This window comes from Aptenodytes forsteri, unplaced genomic scaffold (genome assembly GCF_000699145.1).
Source record: "Aptenodytes forsteri isolate BGI_AS27 unplaced genomic scaffold, ASM69914v1 Scaffold564, whole genome shotgun sequence".
Lineage (NCBI taxonomy): Eukaryota > Metazoa > Chordata > Aves > Sphenisciformes > Spheniscidae > Aptenodytes > Aptenodytes forsteri.
The window spans coordinates 338,624-359,166 of NW_008795408.1; the positions used below are offsets into that span (position 1 = coordinate 338,624).

Genomic DNA, 20,543 nt, shown 5'->3' on the forward strand with positions numbered 1-20,543 from the left:
TATGTTTGACTCTGTTGTCAGGTCCTCATCAGGGATCAGGGTCACACTGTGATACAGGCGTAGAACATATACCATGTTAATAGACAGTTTCTAGCCAACATGTGGCATGTTTTGTGTATGTAAAGCAGTAAGGGTTTTCCTTTTCTCCTGTCTCTTACTGGTTGATGACCCAGCTCTCTGGTCTAGGGGGATTTTCTGTCTTTCTCGTCACTGTAGCACTGAGAGATGAACATCTATTCTGTATGTCCTGCAGGGTTGCTCGTCTTGTCCCACGGTAGTCAGTCTGCCATAAACCTCTGCTGCCTGGTCATCTTCTGTAGCCAGCTCATCCACCGCTCTCATTCACAGTCCTCTGCCAGTTCTCATTCCCCTTTTGGTGCAAGTCACTTGCCTTTAGGGATCATGCATTGCTCTTTTACTAACAGTGTACTTATCTGGTCGTTACCCCTTTCAGGAGCTTTTTGTGTCCTGTACTCTATGGAGGGGGATAAAGGGTGATTGAAAGCTTGTTGAAACGTTTTCATCAGCCACATCTCCTTTTGGTTTGGATTTCATGTTCTGCCTCATAGCTTTATGACGGGTGAATGTGCACAGATGTAGCATTGCATGCAGATACAGTGTGAAGCATGTTTTTAATGTATGCATTCAATAATTAAGTGGCTGTGGGTGCTCTGTAGTCGGGGATACACATCATGTTGTGGGAATTCTCTCCTGTGGGTGTGCATGGGTTATGCAGGTTACCTTGAGGCTTTTTGTGGCAAGCGTGGGACCAGATGTGCCGCCTCCTCCTGTTCAGAGGTTTAGCCTGTCCTTCAGGCCATAATCTCCAGTCATTCCCTTAGTTGCTGTCTCCAGGGTTTGACTGGCAGTGCTTTGTTTTCCTATAGTGAATCTTTTATTCTTTCCATGCTATCTTCCTTGGCATCCTGATTTTTTCCACAGCTGTTAGAGCTAAAGTCTGATATAATCTTTATTTATAACTTTATTTATAACCTAAGCCCTAAGTGCACTCTGGTTGCCCTCTGCTCCACCTTTTAAGCCACGCAGCACTGCACCTCTCCTGTGACAGACTGTATATAGCCCTCCAAATGTGGTTTCCCTGGCGCTTTGAACGGTGCTAGAATAACTTCCACTAGTTTATACTTTCAATGTATATATGAACCCTTAGGACCTGTTTGCCTTGCCTCAGATGGCTGCTCAAACTTGTGCAGATGGCTTTAATGTATGAGCCACAGTAACTCCCAACTCTGGCCCAGTCACTGTGCAGTTGTGTAAAGCACAGGTGTGTGCTCGATTTGCCTCATTTATTCACACTCTTGAAAGCCTAGCCACATTGCTTTAATACAAGAATTATCTCTAGTGTCTAAAGCATAATTGCCACAGTTGGGAGCAGGAGACAGGCTAGGCTGTTATTAAATATTTAAGATTATTTCTGTAGTTGTGGAGCCACACCTGTGTTTATTGTGTTCAATCTGAGTCCAGCTTTTTGGGTCTTTCCTGAAGAGCTTAGTTGCCATCACTTATTCACGCGGCTAATTATGGTGAAGTGTCACCTTTTCAGCAGTGCACAGGGAGCTGCAGGGATTTTAATCATCTGTAACAGAGTAATAGGTGTCTCAAATAAACACAGGTTTTGATGATGTCTGTCAAATCCCACATGCAGTTTAGCATCCTTGTTCTCTCCTGGCAAGATGCATTTAAAACACAAACATGTATGTGCTCCCTTGTCAACTGAGCATATTCTTCTCAGCATCTGTCTGAAGTGGTACCAGGTATATAGACTTCATTAGCAGTCAGGTCCTGGATAATTAGGGGATAGTTGGAAATAGGAGAAACCACTTATCTTTCACATTGTTCTGAAGATAGACTCAGCATTTTGGTATGTTATAAGAAACCCCAACTGTGGTCTGCACGGATTGCAACCAGAATGCACAGTTTTCACTTCAGGTTGGGTGAGGGAGGAATTAATGCTACATTTTTAAATGAAGTAGTTGAAGGAAAACCATAAATGAGTAGTATGTCAGCTTCTTACGAGTCCCGTGGTTTGTCTGCCATGTTACCCTGCAGAAATGCTGACTGTAGTTAAAAGGATGCATAGAAAGGCTAGTTTAACTATGTTGATGTGGGCTGACCAATGCAAAATGGCTTGCAGAAGTTGCAAGGCTTCATTGTGTTAATAATGGATTTTATGTTGATGTAGTTAACGTTGGTGGGACTTTCCACAGAAGAGTATAATAAATCCTGCCATGATGGGTTGGTTTGATTTAGGTTCATCAGCTACACAGATCTTTAACTCATTTCCCAATTGTGCTTTCCTGTCTCCATTCTTGCACCATCCCAAAATGCAAGTGTCTTTGCAGGTGTTGTCTTGCTGCTGATGTTGAGGCTATAATCTTGCTTTTGCTGCACCTGTTGTTTTGGGTTGGTTTTTTTTTTTTTTTTTTTTTTTTTTTTTTTTTTTTTTTTTTTTTTTTTTTTTTTTTTTTTTTTTTTTTTTTTTTTTTTTTTTTTTTTTTTTTTTTTTTTTTTTTTTTTTTTTTTTTTTTTTTTTTTTTTTTTTTTTTTTTTTTTTTTTTTTTTTTTTTTTTTTTTTTTTTTTTTTTTTTTTTTTTTTTTTTTTTTTTTTTTTTTTTTTTTTTTTTTTTTTTTTTTTTTTTTTTTTTTTTTTTTTTTTTTTTTTTTTTTTTTTTTTTTTTTTTACAATTCAGTAAATTCAGTACAATCGAGTGGTACCAGGAATATCATCTTAATATATAATAGGATTTACACACACAATTTTGCATTTAGTATCTGTGGAAATAAAGGATGTTCATGTTATTCCACTGCTGTGCTTAGGGAATGGGCTCAGCACATGCTGCTGCCTGTGTTGTTAGTTCTGTACTTTGAAGTGTGGATCCTGTGCTGTGCAGTCAGTGCAACTGTTTACTGTCAGGTTCTGATGTATAGGCGCAAGTGTACTTGGCACAACGTAGGAAATCTTTATTGGGCCAAGAGGTAAACTAAGACAGAGAGGCAAGGAAACCTCACTATGCAAACTCTTACAGTTGCTTTTGTAAACATAAGCAAGACAGCTGTGGTCATTATTGTATTTTATTGTCACAACTGCCCCATGCTTTTCCTCCCGTAAGGTATGTAAGGTTATTGCTTCCCATTTGCCACAAAATGGAAAATCCAGTGTAGAGACCTGCTGTTCAGAGGACATAAATTTATATTCCTCATAGCAGCTTCTATACAATTGTTAAAACACATGTTAGAGCGGGCTCTACATGGTGTGGTGTCAGCTGTGGAGTCCTGTGTTACAGTCATTTCCCTGCCCTCTGACCAAAGTGAGCATTCAGGGAAAACTTGCTCCATGGGAGAGAAGAAAATCCTTTACTCTGCTGAACACCAATTTAAAGTAGTAAGAGGAAATACAGTATTTTAAAGTTTGCTTATATGAAGGTATTCTTGGTTGGAATTGGCTATGAATGAAACCTAATATTTTTCCTTCAAAAATTTCTTTCTAGGAATTATTCCTTCTATGTGCTTGACAACCACAATCTTCAGCAGCTGTGGGACTGGAACCATCATAACTTGACGATCAAGGAGGGGAAAATGTACTTTGCATTTAATCCTAAACTCTGTGTTTCTGAAATTTACCGTATGGAGGAAGTTTCAGGAACCAAGGGACGACAGAGCAAAGGAGATATAAATCCAAGGAACAATGGGGAGAGAGCCTCTTGTAAGTAAACAAACAAACAAAAAAAATCTTGAGGCAAACCGCATAGGAGGGTGTCACCAAAAAAACCAAACCAACACACTGCCACGTTGCTGACCATTACAATATTTAGAGTTTAGAAATTACAGTAGGCTTTCATTCATTCTACTTGTTCAATTTTTAAAATGTAGCCGTGAAAGTATGTTCGCATGCATGGAAAATTATGTGGTTACATAGTCACTTTCTCATCTGTAAAAACCATGACGAAGACGACTGCTTTCCAAATACCCTTTTTTGTGACAGTAGCATCGTATAACAATAGGAACATACCTGGGAAATGGGAAATAAAATCTAGTGTTTTGGTACATCCAACGAGGAGCAGTTTCTCTGTTTCCTTTGCAAGTGTACATCATTATAGGTATTTTCTTCTCTCGGGTATCTACTCTTTCTTGATACTAAGGAGGCTGCTGAATAACAATTCCACAGACGCCAAAACAAACTGTTTCTGTTATGTTCAAGCTTCTTTTCAGCTCCTGCTGAATATTGTACCTTGTTGCTAGAAGTGCTTGTTGTAAACTCAATTTTCTGTGCTTTATTTTCAAATTACTTGCTTTTCAATTGAGAACACTTTTTAGTGTTCTACAGTATTCCTAAACTTCAGTGTCTCTGCATTTAAGTTTGGATTCTGCAGTGGTCAAAGTTATTGGAAAGTCCTCTTTTGGCTTCGGTGGTCTTCACATCAGGTCTCCAGGTGTAACCAACACATTTAAAGGCAATCTCTCATCTAGGAATTAAGACGACAGAATGCTTACAAATTTGACCTCAAACTCTTAGAACTGACAATGCGTTTTTGTTTGGTCTATTTGTGGTGTTCTTGGAGCTGAGTAAATTTAAAATAGATCTTGTGTATAAGTCAAGTCCCCCTGTTCTGGATGGTGTTTACAAAGCTAGGACACGTACTCTGCTGAATGTCTTGTTAGGCATGATGCATAAATGCAGATGGCATAGATTCTTGTTGTAAGTACACTCCATTCTTTGCACGTTCAATAGAGCAAAGGCTTGCAGTCCTGGAGGAGTTACAGACACACAGCCAGTCCTTACTACCACTGAGGCTAGTGCCAGCCGCTGCCTGTTTTTTTAGAAAAACATTACAGAAAGCTTTCTGACTCTGAGAAGAGGAAAAGAATCAACAAAAGCTAAACTGCCTTTGAAAAGATAGCACCAATAGTGCCAGTGTACATGAGGGTGAAAACCCCTTTATTTTCAGAGACTTCTATGGAACATTAGAAACTAACTCACAGTTGACATTTAGAACACAATTTCTTCATCCAAGAATTAAGTTTTTTAAAATGCTTTTTTGGTTTGGATTGGAAAGCTCAGTGAGTTGGTAGTGGGAAGCCATTCATTTCAAAGCTGCCGGCTTCCATCCAGCTCTGTTCAGAAGAGTAGCTGGAAGCTGCTGCCATCAAATGGTTGTGCCGTATATGAACTGAGTTTTGGAGTTCTTAGTCCAGCCTCTCATGAATAGGAATGTAAACTCCTTTGTCCTTTCCATGTTGTCCATTCCCCAGGAAAACAAACTCTAGTTGTCAAAAGTTGTCCTGGACAGTGAGAACCCACAGGCCAGTTACTGCTCTGCACGTGCATTGGAGTTGGATGATTAATTTAGTGCTTCTAAACCAGTCCTGTGAATAAACAAGACTTCCATTCCTTGCTCGGGGAGAGTCTGAAGTAGTTTTCGAGAGCTTTCTGATGATGCATTAAAAGAAAATCTGCTTCAGAAAAAATAATAACAAGTAGCTCCCACATACTCTAAAATGATTGCCAAGGTCACTGCTTACCCTTAAGCACTCAAGTGTAGTAGGATGAAATACAAAGCTCTACAGAGACAAAGGCTGTTGGTATACTGTGGTATCGTAGGCACTACTGGAAAGGCTAATTAGCTAAAACTGATACCTAAGAAACAGTGAAAACTAAGAGGTGATGTGATGCTAACTCTTGTCATGTCCTGTCCTTTTGTATTGCAGGTGAAAGCCACATTCTGCGTTTTGTTTCCAACACTACGCTCAAGAATCGGATTAAATTAACATGGGAACGGTATCGCCCTCCAGATTATAGAGATCTCATTAGCTTCACTGTTTACTACAAAGAAGCGTAAGTAGATGTCGTCAGAGACTAATTGGGACATTCCAAGGGATAGTAGACAATTCTATTCTGACTGCTGGTTTTCTAGTGAGAAAAAGTTAGTCAGCAAAGTCCTTTGGGTAGTTCCTATTTCATGCAGTTTACGTACCTCATCCAGTTTACATATTTCATCCTCAAGTCCCACTTTTGTTCAAATTCTTTTCTTGGTGGAGCACAAGGTCCCTTTCAAAAGAGGATTGTTTTGATTGAAGCCTACAAATGGATTCCAAATCCATCAGGAAGTTTCAAATTTGAAAAAAAATTAGATGGATGGCTTGGCTGTTCTCAGGGGTCTAATTTAGAGCTCTCCATAAGTCATGTCATTATGTTTACCAAGATCTTTTCCTTCTCTAGTCATAGTACTGACTAGAGAGCATCACAGGTCAGGAGTTTACCCTATCACCTTGCTGACTTGTCTACTCAGGGTTTGGGGTTATTTAGGTTATCTAGCTTTGGTAGTTTTCTGCATTAGTATCTCTTGATAATGAAGGAGTGGGGCAGTTACCGGAGAGATCCGAATTTCTTGGGAGGTGTCTCTGCCTTTGCACATCCTTGTAGTGTCTCAGATTTGAAATAGTCAAAATACAAATGAGCACACTAATAACTCTCCAAGCAGTTTGGAGGTGTGAAAGGGAGGTTCAGAATGCTGGTAATGACATACGGAGCAAGACTGCGAGACACAGAAGCACAAATTGTTAATGTCCAGCATCGCTTGAAAAAGAGTATCATTGTGACGGTGTACTATGATGCAATACACTTAGTGCTGATGAGTCTGTAGTAATTAATAACAAGAACAGTACTTTATATGCTCTTGTGCCAGTGTTGCAACTTATGAAAAGTAGAACTATATGACTATATAAGTGTGTTTGCATTGGGTGGAAATAAAAGGGGAAAAAAAGCCTGTTGGACTGGTCAAGGCCAGTCATGGAAGTTTGGGTTCTTTATGGTAAAAAGCTCAGCCACTATCAATAACTGTTTTGAGTTGCTTCTGTTTCATGTATGCTTAGCTAAAGTCTAAATATGTCTGAAGTATTTCACTGTCTGTTTTGGATAAAAAGAAATTTAGTGTTTTCTTGGAGAACTTTGCCTTATTGCTAGTGACTGAAGGTAAGACCTGCAGCTAAAGCTGAACTCTGAATTTTGTAGTGCTTGGAAATAAATACAAATTTTATTCTGTTTTATTCTGCTATGGAAAACAAGTAAGCTTTATTTGTTTCATTGAGCAACACTGAAGTGAGGCACTCTCATAAATACATGATAATTTTTAGGAGAAAATATTTTGTACTGTTTTTTTCTTTCAATGTTTCAGACCATTCAAAAATGTGACGGAGTATGATGGGCAAGATGCGTGTGGCTCCAATAGCTGGAACATGGTCGATGTTGACCTGCCACCGAACAAAGAGAACAATCCTGGAATTCTACTGCAGGGATTGAAACCTTGGACTCAATACGCCATTTATGTCAAGGCTGTTACTCTCACAATGATGGAAAACCATCATATTCATGGAGCAAAAAGTGAAATTGTATATATACGAACCAATGCTGCAGGTGAGATCCTGGGCTCTTGGGTAAGAGGTTGATAATGCTGCAGGTATGCTTATTATATTATTATGCAAATTTTGTTGTTAATACAGAAATTGAATTTATGTGCAGATGATGTGCATAATGCTAGAAAGTTTCAGTAATTATGAAAGCAGCGTTAAGATTTGAATTAAAACTCACGTTCACACATTGATTTCATTGGGAACTATGGGAGTTTTTTGGAGTTAGGATTTCAGACTTTGTTCGATTGGTGAAGGTAAATTTAAGTACAACTGTGGATTGGGACTGCACGTGGTTGCAGTTGAACCCTTAATAACCATTGTTAATGGGGCATAAGTACGAAATCTTTTCTTTGAAATAGGATGGTGGGTGTTTTTGCAGTACAGAAATGGATTGGGATTCACTGTGAAAGCTTGCGTCGAAATACGTTGTAGAATGCTCTAGATTTAAATACCTTCCTTTTCTTTTTTCCCCTCCAGTGCCATCCATTCCCTTGGATGTTATTTCAGCATCCAACTCCTCATCCCAGCTGATTGTGAAATGGAATCCTCCCTCTCTTCCCAATGGCAACCTCTCATACTACATTGTACGATGGCAGCAGCAACCTCAGGACAGTTACCTTTACAGACACAATTACTGCTCCAAAGGTAGGAAAACGAAACATGGTTGTGTTGAAATGCCTGTGACTCTCACCTGCCAGTGCACTTTATTTACAAGAGCTAAAGTCTGTCCCCTGCTTCACAACTCTTTTGTGAATAACAGCAAGTAGAAGGGAATGGGTAGACATGGATTGTTGCTTATTCATAATATGGAGAGAAAAGAAGCAAGCCACCTCTGTTCTTTTCTTTGAAGATAAAGTCCCAATTCGAAGGTACGCTGATGGGACCATTGATACAGAAGAAGCTACTGAACCCACCAAACCAGAGGGCTGTGGGGGAGAAAAAGGACCTTGTTGTGCTTGTCCCAAGACAGAGGCAGAAAAGCAAGCTGAGAAGGAGGAAGCAGAGTATCGGAAAGTCTTTGAGAACTTCCTTCACAACTCCATCTTTGTCCCCAGGTAATGGATTTTGGACACTTTCTCTTTGCAAGTGGGGCTAATAATTTATTTTTTAGCATTTCCTAGAGCTCAGGCTTCCTGGACATGAAAGTATCTGTAGATAACACCTGAAACACATAAACATTGCCTTTCCTTTTATGTAAGACAATCCGCAGCCTTACTTTGCAGTTTCTTTTACTCACTAATTTTTGTCTCTCTTTCTCAATTTTATCTAATAGTGAGGGTTATTACCTATATTGTTCAAGGGCTTTAGTGATGGTTTCTTTTCAGAGTCAAGAGTCACTTGAGGAGCTCTTTGTCTATAAGGGTTTCAGAGATGAGCAACACGTGGCAGACAGGGTTTCAGTTGTGATCTTTCTCTAAATAGCCATTTAAGTGCTTGTGTTCCTAATCTGAAGATTTATTTGCCTTTGAAATTGAGGGCATAGTCACCTCGCAGAATTGAAACTGGTCTTCCTTTCTCACTGCACAAATTGCAAAGGGCATATTGGTTTCCTGGGTCTGTGCTGCAGAGAAATATTAAATATGCCCATTCTTCCATGATAAACACTACCGCTTACGCATTAAGTGGAATAGTAATGATTTTATGCTGCAATGTAGAGTAGATACTACTGAATTAATTGGTGATTTTGATCCTTGAGTTTCCAATTCATCCTTCATGTAAGCTGTTCGTTCTTTGGATAATTGGATCCTAGGGCCTAGCACACAGTGTATAGCTGTTATGTTACAGTCTCTAAGTAATCAGATTTCAATTGTGCATGTTCTCATTGTCTCTGTTGGCAGGTGACGTTAATGGTGAAGTCCTGCGCTTGAGAACTCTAAAGTGTGGCTTTGCTCATTAAAACTGGTTTATTTCACTCTCCACTGTGATTTTTGGACCTTTATTCAAGGATGTGTGGATTGACTTGTTTGGGGTTGGGACTGTGATGTGTGCAGAGCTGCTTAGCTTTGTACAAAAAACGAGGAACTAAATACTGCCTCTCTTTGGAAGTGCTAAATGTTGTATCTGAGCTGTGCGTGAGTCACGTTTAGCATTTGTGGTTGAACTTGTGCAGTGTGTCCCTACTGACGACGAGAACCAGCAGCAAAGGTGAGGTAGAGAGAAGTAACAGCCACCATGACTGGCCAGGATGTAATTCCTAAGCAATGTGAAACCTTGTAAATGTGATCTGATTTTGGACTTGATGAAATAGCACAGCAAGGGGTTTTGAGAGGCATGTGTCAGGTCTAAACTACTTGAAAGTCTATTACAAAGGGTTTTTTTTATTTCACCAAAGCTTTGTCATTTAACATGCGTTTTTTATCTTCTCCCAAATATTCTTGCATTCCCCCTCCCAAAGGAAACTCATAGAACCTTGAACTCAGACAGTAACAAATAAACTGACCAATTCAGAAAGAATTTCCTGAAAGCTTGACCGTTTCCCTTTTTTCTTAACTTACTGTCATAAGGGTGTGTTTTGTAACAGCAAGGGCAGATAAGGTACAACGCTCAGAAATAGCTGCATAACTAAGCAACTTTAGAGATTGTATGTCAGGGAAATTAAAGATTATGAGCTAGTGAGACATCTCCATAGGACAAATCTAAGCAGCTCATTACTTGCTGATGTCTTTTTTTTTTTTTTTTTTTTTTTTTTTTTTTTTTTTTTTTTTTTTTTTTTCCCCAAGAGAGAAGTTAGTTAACGTTTTAATGCAAGCCTCAATATAGTAGTATTTGTTTCCAGTGTTCTACCTGTCTCCAGGATATTATGAAAGAGATGCAGCATGTAATACAGCGTGAAAATATTTGACTGGGTGGTTTTAAGGTTGTTTAAAAAGCCTGTTGATCTAATCTTGTGTGCAACGTCTGGATGACCCCATGTATACTACTGCAGTGGTGAGGTAGATTTCAAACATTAGGACTATGGTCAGTCTTGAAGAGACACTCAAAACCACAGGAGAATGAGTTATTCTTCAAGTTTTTTGGTTCTCTAATGAGCAGGATGAGACGGGCTCTGTCTGTAGTAGAAGGTATCTGAGAAGTAACGTTAAAATTGCCATGAAGTATGAGACAGTTAGCTTTTATGTTAAATGACCCACATTTTTTTTTCTTCTTTTAATTTCAATTTGATTTAATTTTTATAGTGTTATTTTCTATTTTTTTCTCTTGCATTTCTCTTCCTTCCTCTCCTTTAACAGAATAGATGAATTTTCATGTTTTTATCTTTAGACTTTTCCTTATTTCCGTGGATGCTTGTTTTTTGTCTTTATCTGTGCCTTTCATGAAAGCAGGAAGCTGCTTGACAGAAAAGCAGTGGTGTCAAATCTCTTGATGTTTTAATCATGTTTGCCTTGTGGTTATCCTGCAGGTCGTCTTCTCTTCCTGGTACGACTGTAGTTTTCACCAACAAGTTTTGTGTTGCTTTCTCTTTATCTTTTTCCCCAAAGGCAAATAGGACTGTGCTTTTTCTTTTTTTTTTTTTTTAACCCCAGTTACCACCAAACAGTTGAAACTTCATGCATCCCATAAAAGCAGTGACAGACAAAGTCGTCATGCCTTTTGGGTTCTTGCACTGGCACATGCTTTTGTGGCTGATTGAAAATGCACTTCTTATTTTCACTGCTTTTATCACAAAATCTGTGCAAATGTTCATCAGTTCAGTGCTGGGCATCCTGTGTGCTTTTAGTGGTTCAAAAGTTTGTCCTTCCCACTGAATTAAAGCAGTACATGAATATTCATCCTAAGCAAGGTGTAGATAGCATTAGTAACTTCCATAAATACCAGTGCAGAGGAGGCGCAAGTGCTTACATCTCCTATGAAATTCCTCCATACCCCACTGACAAGTTATGACATTCACTTGTATGTAGGTTAAAACAATTTCTTCGTATAGGAAGTTTTTTCCTTGTCTTCGTTTATTTCTGTGCTGTGGTTTACATGGCATCTGAAAGTGTCAAGAAGACTACTTGAGACATAGTGAAAGGATTTTGGAAAATTTTGTAGTGAACTCCTAAAAAAAAATTTCATCCAACCTCTGCCAGAAGATTTCAAAACCAAGTCAGCCTGTTTTTGGCTCTCCCTGCAGCATGCTGTTTTGTGGCTGAATGTACTAAGACGGTATATTTGACAGCGAATTAACTTCTCCCATTGAGTCATCTTTCTTCCTGTTATGTGTTTGAGGGAGGCCTCATTCGCCTGATTTGTAACTCACTCTCTGATAGAAATGTGTTAGACTTCACCTTTGTCCTTGATAACTGTTGCACTGCCCAGGTGCTAAATGGGCACTGGCTAAGTGATTTCAGGTGGGATAGGATTCAAGCCAAAACTATTTTTGTAGTGTGACTCTTCTTACATTCTTCTTTAACTCCCCTGGTGCATTGCTTTCCAGGTGTGAGCAGTCCTGCAAACTTCGGAGACTAGGAGAGCAGGAGCTGGAAAAGGCAGCTTGCCCTGTGTAGTTAGTCCTCCTGTGCAAAACAGCCTTGGATCTGACACAAGACCAAGTGACGAGTGTAACGTGTAGCAATCGTGTTGGTTGCTAATACCATCCAAATGTTTATAAGAGTATTTTCATATTGACGCTTGTACTGATAGTCAGGCCTGTCCGCTACAACAGTTTCTTAGACTTGAGGATTTACAGCAACGCTGCTACTTTCTCAAGTTTTTAACTCTGCATAAATTTCATACAGATGCCTGTAAGGCAAAGCGAAGTTGCTCTGCGAACTCTTTGCTACGCACAATATTAGCGCTGTGTTTTCTCATATAGGAAAGTTGTTCCTTTGCAGAGCTTTTGTTTGGGTGATAGAAGTAGAGATACACAAATTACCACACATTAGTTGTGGTTAACATTCATGGTCTTCAGCTACCTTCCAAGGTTTCTTTTCTCAGTGCAATACATTCAAAGTTCTGTAATTTCATTGCAACTGAAAAGAAAGTTAAGCCTACTGGGAGTTACCTTTGCTAATCCAGCAAACTTCAAAACACTTTTTTCCCTAACCTTTTCAACCTTTAACATCTGATTTTTATTTTAATTGTCAACATTACTGTCATTAAGTACAAATCTAGGATGCTTATTGAATAACAGTGAAGCCATTTTTGCTTTAGTTTATTGTGTGAGGCCAGAATTTTGCACATTTATCTTGGGGCGTAGTGTGAGCTTCAGAGTTTTGATTGGTTTCTGACCAAAAGAGAGAGTAATAGGATGTGCTGACATGCTGCAGGTTCAGATTAAGAGAAAGCTTTCTTGTTTTGCAGTTTCCTTTATTTAGCTTTTTAAATAGCAGAATTACCTATTTTACTGGGGTTTTTTTGCACAGAGCTGGAGGAAAAGTGGTGTTTCTCTGAAGAGACCTTTTCTATACCTGTCTGTTTGCTCCACAGACCTGATCGGAAGCGGAGGGATGTGTTCCGAATCGCAAATGCCACTTTGGCCACTCGAAACAGGAATGCGACTGGGACAGATCACTTCACCAATGTTTCTGATGCAGAGGAGAGTGAGGTGGAATACCCGTTCTTTGAGACCAAAGTGGATGGCAAGGAGAGAACTGTGATCTCCCATCTCCAGCCTTTTACTCTTTACCGCATTGATATTCACAGCTGCAACCATGAAGCTGACACACTTGGTTGTAGTGCTTCCAACTTTGTCTTTGCAAGAACCATGCCTTCAGGTATGCTCTCACAAGTATAAAGCTTTGTTTTATTTTTTGGGGAGAGATCAATCTTGGGGAGGACAGGCCTTCCAAAAACAGTTAGAAAAATATTGGGGTATAATACAAAAATGCTATGCAAGAAAATAAATTGGAACTATATAAAACTTTGTTACAGTAGTTTAATGTCCTTGACTGGTCTCGTGTGTACTGAGTGATATGTATTGAGTCTATCCTGTGATCTGGTGAAAGGTAGAAGTGTGTGCATTGACTACTGAGATAATTATGAGAGAATCTGTTTCCCAGCGATATAGGTGATAACCACAGACATGGTGGGTTGAAAGGTTTTATTCTTCAGTTCCCTGTATGCTGAATAGACAGGGCAACGTTTCTCAGCTAACGTTTAGTTTTGCTGTGTTCGCTCTGAACTGTTTGCAGATGTTAGGGTTTTGCTGGTGGGAATGTTTGCCAAATGTTTCTTCTGTCACAGAATGACCATGCATTTGTCCAGCCTGGAAACAGGAGGAGTACTGTGTTGCTTTGTGCCCAATTGCCGGCATCTAGAGTACTTCAAATAGGAAGCATTGAATGCTGTACTCGTGTTTGGGACTTTTACAGATTGTACTTCTTCTGAGAAGAATAGAGATGATTTTAGTGTAAGCTCATATGCATCCAGCAAAGAGCTTCTGACTCCAGCAGATGTCTGGGAATATTTGATGCAGAATGGTAGCAATTTTGTTTTGTTTCTGGAAGGAAAGACTATCATAATCCAGATCGAGCTGTGTCAGTAAAAAACCAAAAAGTATTGCTTATTTCAAGGAAATAAGGAAATCTGTGAGATCAGGGAAAAGGAAATAAGTGTTCCCAGATTTTCAGCGCATGGCTCTGAAAATAAAAGGCTAACCAATTCTGTTTTCTTCTAAACCTAACAACTGTATTTTTTAAAAAGTGGTCTTTTTTTCTTTGACTGAAACTGTCTTCATATTCCTGTTACGTTTTGAATAAAACACACAAAATTATCAAGGATGAAATAGGGATAAAGCAATTCCTGAATTGCTGATGAGACTCCGTTTTAAACTGTGACAGATTCCCTAAGACGATGTTTTAGGAAAGGGATGTCAGTGGGGCAGATCTTATGTCTTTACAGCCATTTGCAGACAGGTTGCTGTTTACAGCCATTTGGTGGGAATAGCTGTGTCTACACCGTTTTGATGTAGTGGAAAGTTTGGAAGGAAGAACCAGATGCTGATAAACGGGTCTTCTGGCACACAGAGCATAGTGACTAACAGAGCCCATACCTGGTGAATCTGTATACACTGCACTGTTTTTCTGGCAACCAGCAGTTTAGACTCCGCTGATCTCTCCAACAGGCCCCTGGCCAATGCATTTTGTTCTCTGGATCTTTGAATAGCACTTACTGCAATGCTTCAATACCTAAAGAATAGTATGAACCTTTTATTTTCCTCAATTGTTGCATAAGTTCCTGTTTCAGTAATAGGTGTTCTTCTCACATCGCTTGTAAATATTTCACAGAGGGAGCAGATAACATTCCAGGAACGGTAGCATGGGAAGCAAAAGAAGAAAATACCGTCTACCTGAAGTGGTTAGAGCCTGCAAATCCAAATGGGCTGATACTAATGTATGAAATCAAATATGGGCAGCATGGAGAGGTGAGGATTTGACATTTCTCTGTTAAGAGTTACTGCTTGTAACTCTTAATTTATACACAAAATGCGATCTTTCTTACCACGCTTCTGTGCAGTGCTGCAGACCAAAGATAGAAATTGTGATTTCAAACACCCAGCACCAACCAGCATGCCGTTCCTTTGTTTCATTTATTTTGTCAATTTTTGAATTGCACGTATCTCCTTAAGGTGTTTGAAGAAAAACTGATCAGACGGGGCTTTTAGTTATAAAAATTTGCTTATCCTGCAGCCATATTGTTTTCTCAAGAATGAAGGAATGTGAAGATATTAATGTGAACTGTAAATTGCTTTTTTCTTTTAGGAGAAGCGGGAATGCGTTTCCAGACAGGAATACAAGAAGCTTGGAGGAGCTAAACTAACTCATCTGAACCCCGGAAACTATTCTGCTAGAGTTCAGGCCACTTCGTTAGCTGGAAATGGGTCATGGACTGAGCCAGTCTCTTTCTATGTGCAACCCAAATGTGAGACAAATGTTTGTTGGTTGTGTCAAACTGGGGGATGATTGACTTTTTAATAATTCCTGATGTTTACGTATGTAACTGGGCGTATGAGCCTCTTGTCTATACTCTGAATACTCCTCTTATTTGCTGATGCTTCTTTGGGAACTCTTCTCTGTTCCATTCTTTTGGCAAGTGTTGACAACCAGGAGGTGTATCTGAGGTGTGGTCCTTTTCTTGCATGCATTGTACATACTCGAGAGGTGGTGGGTGTGTAGAACACACTACTGTGGCTTCCTGTGATGTACAACTATGTTGGGAATGTAATGTTAGCCATAACAACATGGACTTGGATTGTACAAAACCTGTGGCATTAAGGCAAACCTGCTTTAAATTGCAAAATAATACAAGAAACAAATAATTTGTTTAGCTTTTTGGCTGGCAGGTTTTTTAAATATCAAGATGCATTTTCATATGACCTGTTCCGAGTGACATTTGATAAAGATAACATCCTGATGAAAGGGTGATGCTGGTCCTGACAATGGGAGTAATTTATATTTTGGAAGACGACCACCGTAGTGTCCACAGAGACCCTCTCAAGAACTTCTGTATTTAGTTGTAGAGCAAATACATCCACAGAAAACTGGAACTCCATCTTTCATTCCTTTTTGGTTTTCTAATTGCTGGGCTTTGAAGAACTTGAAGTAAAAAGCAGTGTGTCTATATTCTGAATATAAGTATAAACAATTGCAAGGTGAACAAAAGGTGGAAAAAAGGTGAATATGCAAGTGAACAATTACATATTGTTCACCGAGGAATGTAAGTCCTTAAGTATAACTTGTGAAAACAAACCCCAGACAGACACTGTTCTGTACAAAATTAATGCTTTTCACTGTCTGTTTTCTTGTTCCACTCATCTGCAGTTAGGGAGTGTTTCTGAGTACATTTTTCCACATCAGACAAGAAAATGAGTACTTCAATTTCTTCCCTGTATGGAAATATACTGAGCGGGTTTTGAATGTTTCTTTGTTAATGGGGATTTTATAGAAACCCTGATACAATTGTTTTCTTGTTGGTTGCAGCAGCAAACTATGGAAACTTCCTGCACTTGATAATTGTGCTCCCTATTGCTTTCCTGCTCATCATTGGGGGTTTACTGATAATGCTGTACGTCTTTAACAAAAAGAGGTGAGTTGTATATGCTTGTGGTTAAAACTGCAGGAAGGGAATGTTTATTTTCAAATCTGCCCATGGAGCAAGTTAGAAATTCACTGTTCTGTACAAAATTAATGCTTTTCACTGTCTGTTTTCTTGTTCCACTCATCTGCAGTTAGGGAGTGTTTCTGAGTACATTTTTCCACATCAGACAAGAAAATGAGTACTTCAATTTCTTCCCTGTATGGAAATATACTGAGCGGGTTTTGAATGTTTCTTTGTTAATGGGGATTTTATAGAAACCCTGATACAATTGTTTTCTTGTTGGTTGCAGCAGCAAACTATGGAAACTTCCTGCACTTGATAATTGTGCTCCCTATTGCTTTCCTGCTCATCATTGGGGGTTTACTGATAATGCTGTACGTCTTTAACAAAAAGAGGTGAGTTGTATATGCTTGTGGTTAAAACTGCAGGAAGGGAATGTTTATTTTTTCAAATCTCCATGGAGCAAGTTAGAAATTAAAAAGGGAAATGGCATTCAGAGGACTCAAGAAGCTAGATTCTGTCTTGTTGGTGTGTAAAAGGAGGTGGTTTAGAGTTAGCAGCAAGCATCTGGCTGCTGCTTGAGATATGAAGAGGCTTTTCATTACAGTATCATGTTTGAGAGGCAAGAGGAAGGGTTGTCAGGAACATATCCACTGGGACAATGATGGCAGACACTGAACCTATATAATCAGAAGCTTTGACTGAAATATGGGTCAATATAAATCATGAAAACTTAGTTCAGTTTAGGTTAATTTGATTTCTTGCAAATTCTAGAGGTTTTTTGAAGTCTTTATATCCACTTAAAAAATTACATCCTGAACAGTCCAGGGGACTGTTCTATTTATTTGTTTTTTTCAGTTTTGTTTTTTGTAACTAGTGATTTATGTTTTTTATTTAATTGAAATACGTAATGAGAACTTAATGGAAGTCAGTGCAAATGTTCAGCCTTGCAACTTTCTAAATAGGGAGGTTATTTATTACACTCATATAAATTATGCTCATTGAGTATCCCATTATTTCCAGCTCTAATTCATTTGTGTGCAGACAGTAGTACCAGTTCTCCTCAAGCACTCCAGAAAGAGCTTTTTTACCTAGTGAAGTACGATACCTGCTTGGCCTTCCCTTGGGCTCTCCTAGGTGAAATGCCTGATAACTCATCCTTCTTTAAAATGTTGTTCTAGCCCACAAGAATGTTTTGTCTTTGATTTTCTGATGTCTGATTGATAATTTTATTTCTACAGCCTGCCTCCTGCAAGAGCTCTCACAGTGCTGAGTAAATGTCTTATTCTGAAAATCACCCCAGTAAAATTTGGGGGGAGGGGCAGTGTGTGTGGGGTTTTTTTTAAATAAAATAGTAGAAACACTTATAAAATAGTTGAATGGAATTCCCCATTAAAAGCAATCTTGTCCTTTGCTAGATCACTTCTTTCCCACAGTAGAGCAGGTGATGTTAAAGTATGTTCTCAGCCACAGGTCTCCTGGGTATATTGCCATACAGCTGCCTTTCTTAGAGGAAGTTTACCCAGCAGCTAAAAGTACCTTGTGTTTATGCTTTTTTGGTGCCGATTTGGTATAAAGACCACTGCAGGTTTCCTGGGAAAGCTGTTCAGGGCTGTTTTCCCATTGATTATGTGAGGTAGAATAAGAACTTGGTTTGTCCCCTTTGTCCGAAAAGCTCTCCACGTACAGTAAATAATATTCTGTGGTTGAGCAAACGGTGGAAAAGCTGTAGAAGAGGTGGTCTGAAATTTACTTAGGTTTAAAGATTAAAACAGAAAAAAAAATATTTCAACAGGAACAGTGACAGACTGGGCAATGGAGTACTTTATGCTTCTGTGAACCCCGAGTACTTCAGTGCTTCAGATGGTAAGTGTGGCCTTACACTTCTGATGCTTTTACTTTCATATATTCTGTTCGTGTCTGACTGAAAACTCTAAAAAGGATGTGGTAAAACCGTTTTCTCTCTTCATTTTATTAGCACAGCCACAGAATCCGTCATTGATAATACATAAATGTCACCTGTCTATTGAAACTGGGGAGTTTTTGAAATTTTTCTGTAGTTTATTCAGCTGAGGCAAATTTGGATGCATTAGTTTCACTTTCAGACTATCATCTACTCATCCAGTGATGTTTTCACTGGAATGAAAGAAGAATTCATGAATTCATCGTCTTTCATGTTTGCCCTTTTAAGCCCTATTCTGACCTATCGGAACAAACCCACTGCTTGTTTCTATGGACTTCTCACATGGAAAATAGTAACATTTAACAGAAAATAATACTGTCTCCTCACTTCCCATCCCAACAAAACTCTCCTACAACTTTTCACGGTTAAAGAAAGAGAAAAGCAATATTGTGGGCTTCCAGACATATCACATGCAGAAATTTTGTGTTAGAATGAGCATGGATGTTCAATGTAATCCATATTTGTTTCTCTTAATATCTGGAGTGTAGATAAGCCTGTTTTTCTCTAGCTGGCAAAACGTTTTTTAAAGCTAGTTTCAAATTGACCTAATTTATTTGTGACTGATGTATCTATTTGGCAATGACAATATTTAGAGGTATTAGACTGTGGCAGTGTTTAGATCCCAGCTGGTATGCTTGTGTTGAGTGCTCTGCTAACAGAGTGAAATAATTGTAGTTCTGAAGTCAGGTGTGGAGTTTTGGGGTGCATCTTTAATTTCTTACAATTTTCTGTGGGAGACATAATGTGGATAACGCTCAAGTCTTTAAAACCATCCAAGAAATAAAAATTCTTTAAAACAAAATTGCTGTTCCTAGAACAGCGTGCTCTTTATGGTTTTGCTTTCTGTATGCCTGTATTATTTTCTTCTACTTCACCATCGCAGGAGGTTGTGCCTGCTAATGGTGTAGATGAACTTGCCAGTTCTTGTGTTGGCTGTCCCTGAGCAGCAGCAGGAGCTGAATGAGCCTGACAGTCCAGGGATCCTCAGCTCTGCATCTCCAGAAAGCCCATGTACTGAGATTGCTATGAAATGGAGAACTCTGGAAATGCAGCTTTCTGGCTAAATGAATTGCTTTAAAAAAAAATAAAAAAATACAAAAAGCAACAAGGTTCCCACTGGAACCCTACTGCTAGATAATTAATTTATTTCCACACACACACACACAGAGGTGTGGTGGTCTGTAATGAGCATGTGCCCATACTGTACGGATTTTGTACATGTGGAGCTCTTCAAGTGCAGGAGGAAATCAGAACATCAGACGAATTTCCTTGAGGCGTCAGTTCTTCTGTTTATGGTTTAATTTGGTGCTACTGCTGTAGACTTCTTGCTGGAATAGTGTTTCCAAAAGCCCCCAGGAGGCTAATGGGTTTAGCCACAGTGGCAGCAGACTCTTTTACTGTTATTTTTTTTATAGCAGTACCATTAGGGTTAAAGGTCTGTCAGTGTTCATGCTATAATCCTCTATTTTTGCATCCTGTCATTTCATCCAGCCAGAGCGTGTGACACAACTGTCCCCTCCTTGGTGACTGATAGGCAGCAGCATCAGTGACTACTCAGATGTCCTCTTGCCTGAGGCAGTCCTCCCTCCTGGCAGTCACCTTCTGAGATCTCTCTTCTGCCTCAGATCAAAGACTTGCAGCAGCAAGTTCTGCCTTTACTGGTGCAACAGTGTGTGTGCAAGTGATCAGAATAGTTTCATGCAAAGAGCCTACTAGATCAGAGAGTGTTTCCCTCTAGTCATAAAATCAATCTGTTAATAGAGAATACAGCAGACACTAAACTGATACAGATGATCAAGTATGTTTGATGCTGTCTGGAAGAATTAGAAAACCAAGGATCCCAAGAAGAGCTCAAGCCTAAAGTATTGATTCAAGCCTCTTCCCACCCTGGTTTTGTGCTTTGAGGTTCCTTATTTCTATCCCATTATGTCAGTACCGTAGTGAGGCCCCTTCAAGTCCATCTACACATTTCTTTAAGATTTATTTGTATGCCAAGCATCTACATATCTCTCTATGGGAAAGATCATGGACTATTTGCATACATTGTGCAAGGTCTCAGCATTGTGTCTAGTGGTGTTTACAGCAAAACCGTTTGAGCAGTTGGTATCATAAAGCAGTGTGTGATCGCACCACTTGC

General features: G+C 39.2%; 1 protein-coding gene across 1 annotated transcript in view; it reads left to right on the top strand.

Moving 5' to 3' along the window:
* The window catches only part of IGF1R (insulin like growth factor 1 receptor), a 195,594-nt gene that overhangs the window by 157,275 nt on the left and 17,776 nt on the right, over positions 1 to 20,543 (top strand). The window contains exons 8-17 of the mRNA XM_019472517.1: positions 3,507 to 3,721; positions 5,725 to 5,851; positions 7,191 to 7,429; positions 7,903 to 8,070; positions 8,276 to 8,480; positions 12,835 to 13,121; positions 14,634 to 14,770; positions 15,108 to 15,267; positions 16,326 to 16,431; positions 18,239 to 18,309. Of these exons, the coding sequence (XP_019328062.1) occupies positions 3,507 to 3,721; positions 5,725 to 5,851; positions 7,191 to 7,429; positions 7,903 to 8,070; positions 8,276 to 8,480; positions 12,835 to 13,121; positions 14,634 to 14,770; positions 15,108 to 15,267; positions 16,326 to 16,431; positions 18,239 to 18,309 (1,715 nt within the window). The remainder of the gene's footprint in view (positions 1 to 3,506; positions 3,722 to 5,724; positions 5,852 to 7,190; positions 7,430 to 7,902; positions 8,071 to 8,275; positions 8,481 to 12,834; positions 13,122 to 14,633; positions 14,771 to 15,107; positions 15,268 to 16,325; positions 16,432 to 18,238; positions 18,310 to 20,543) is intronic.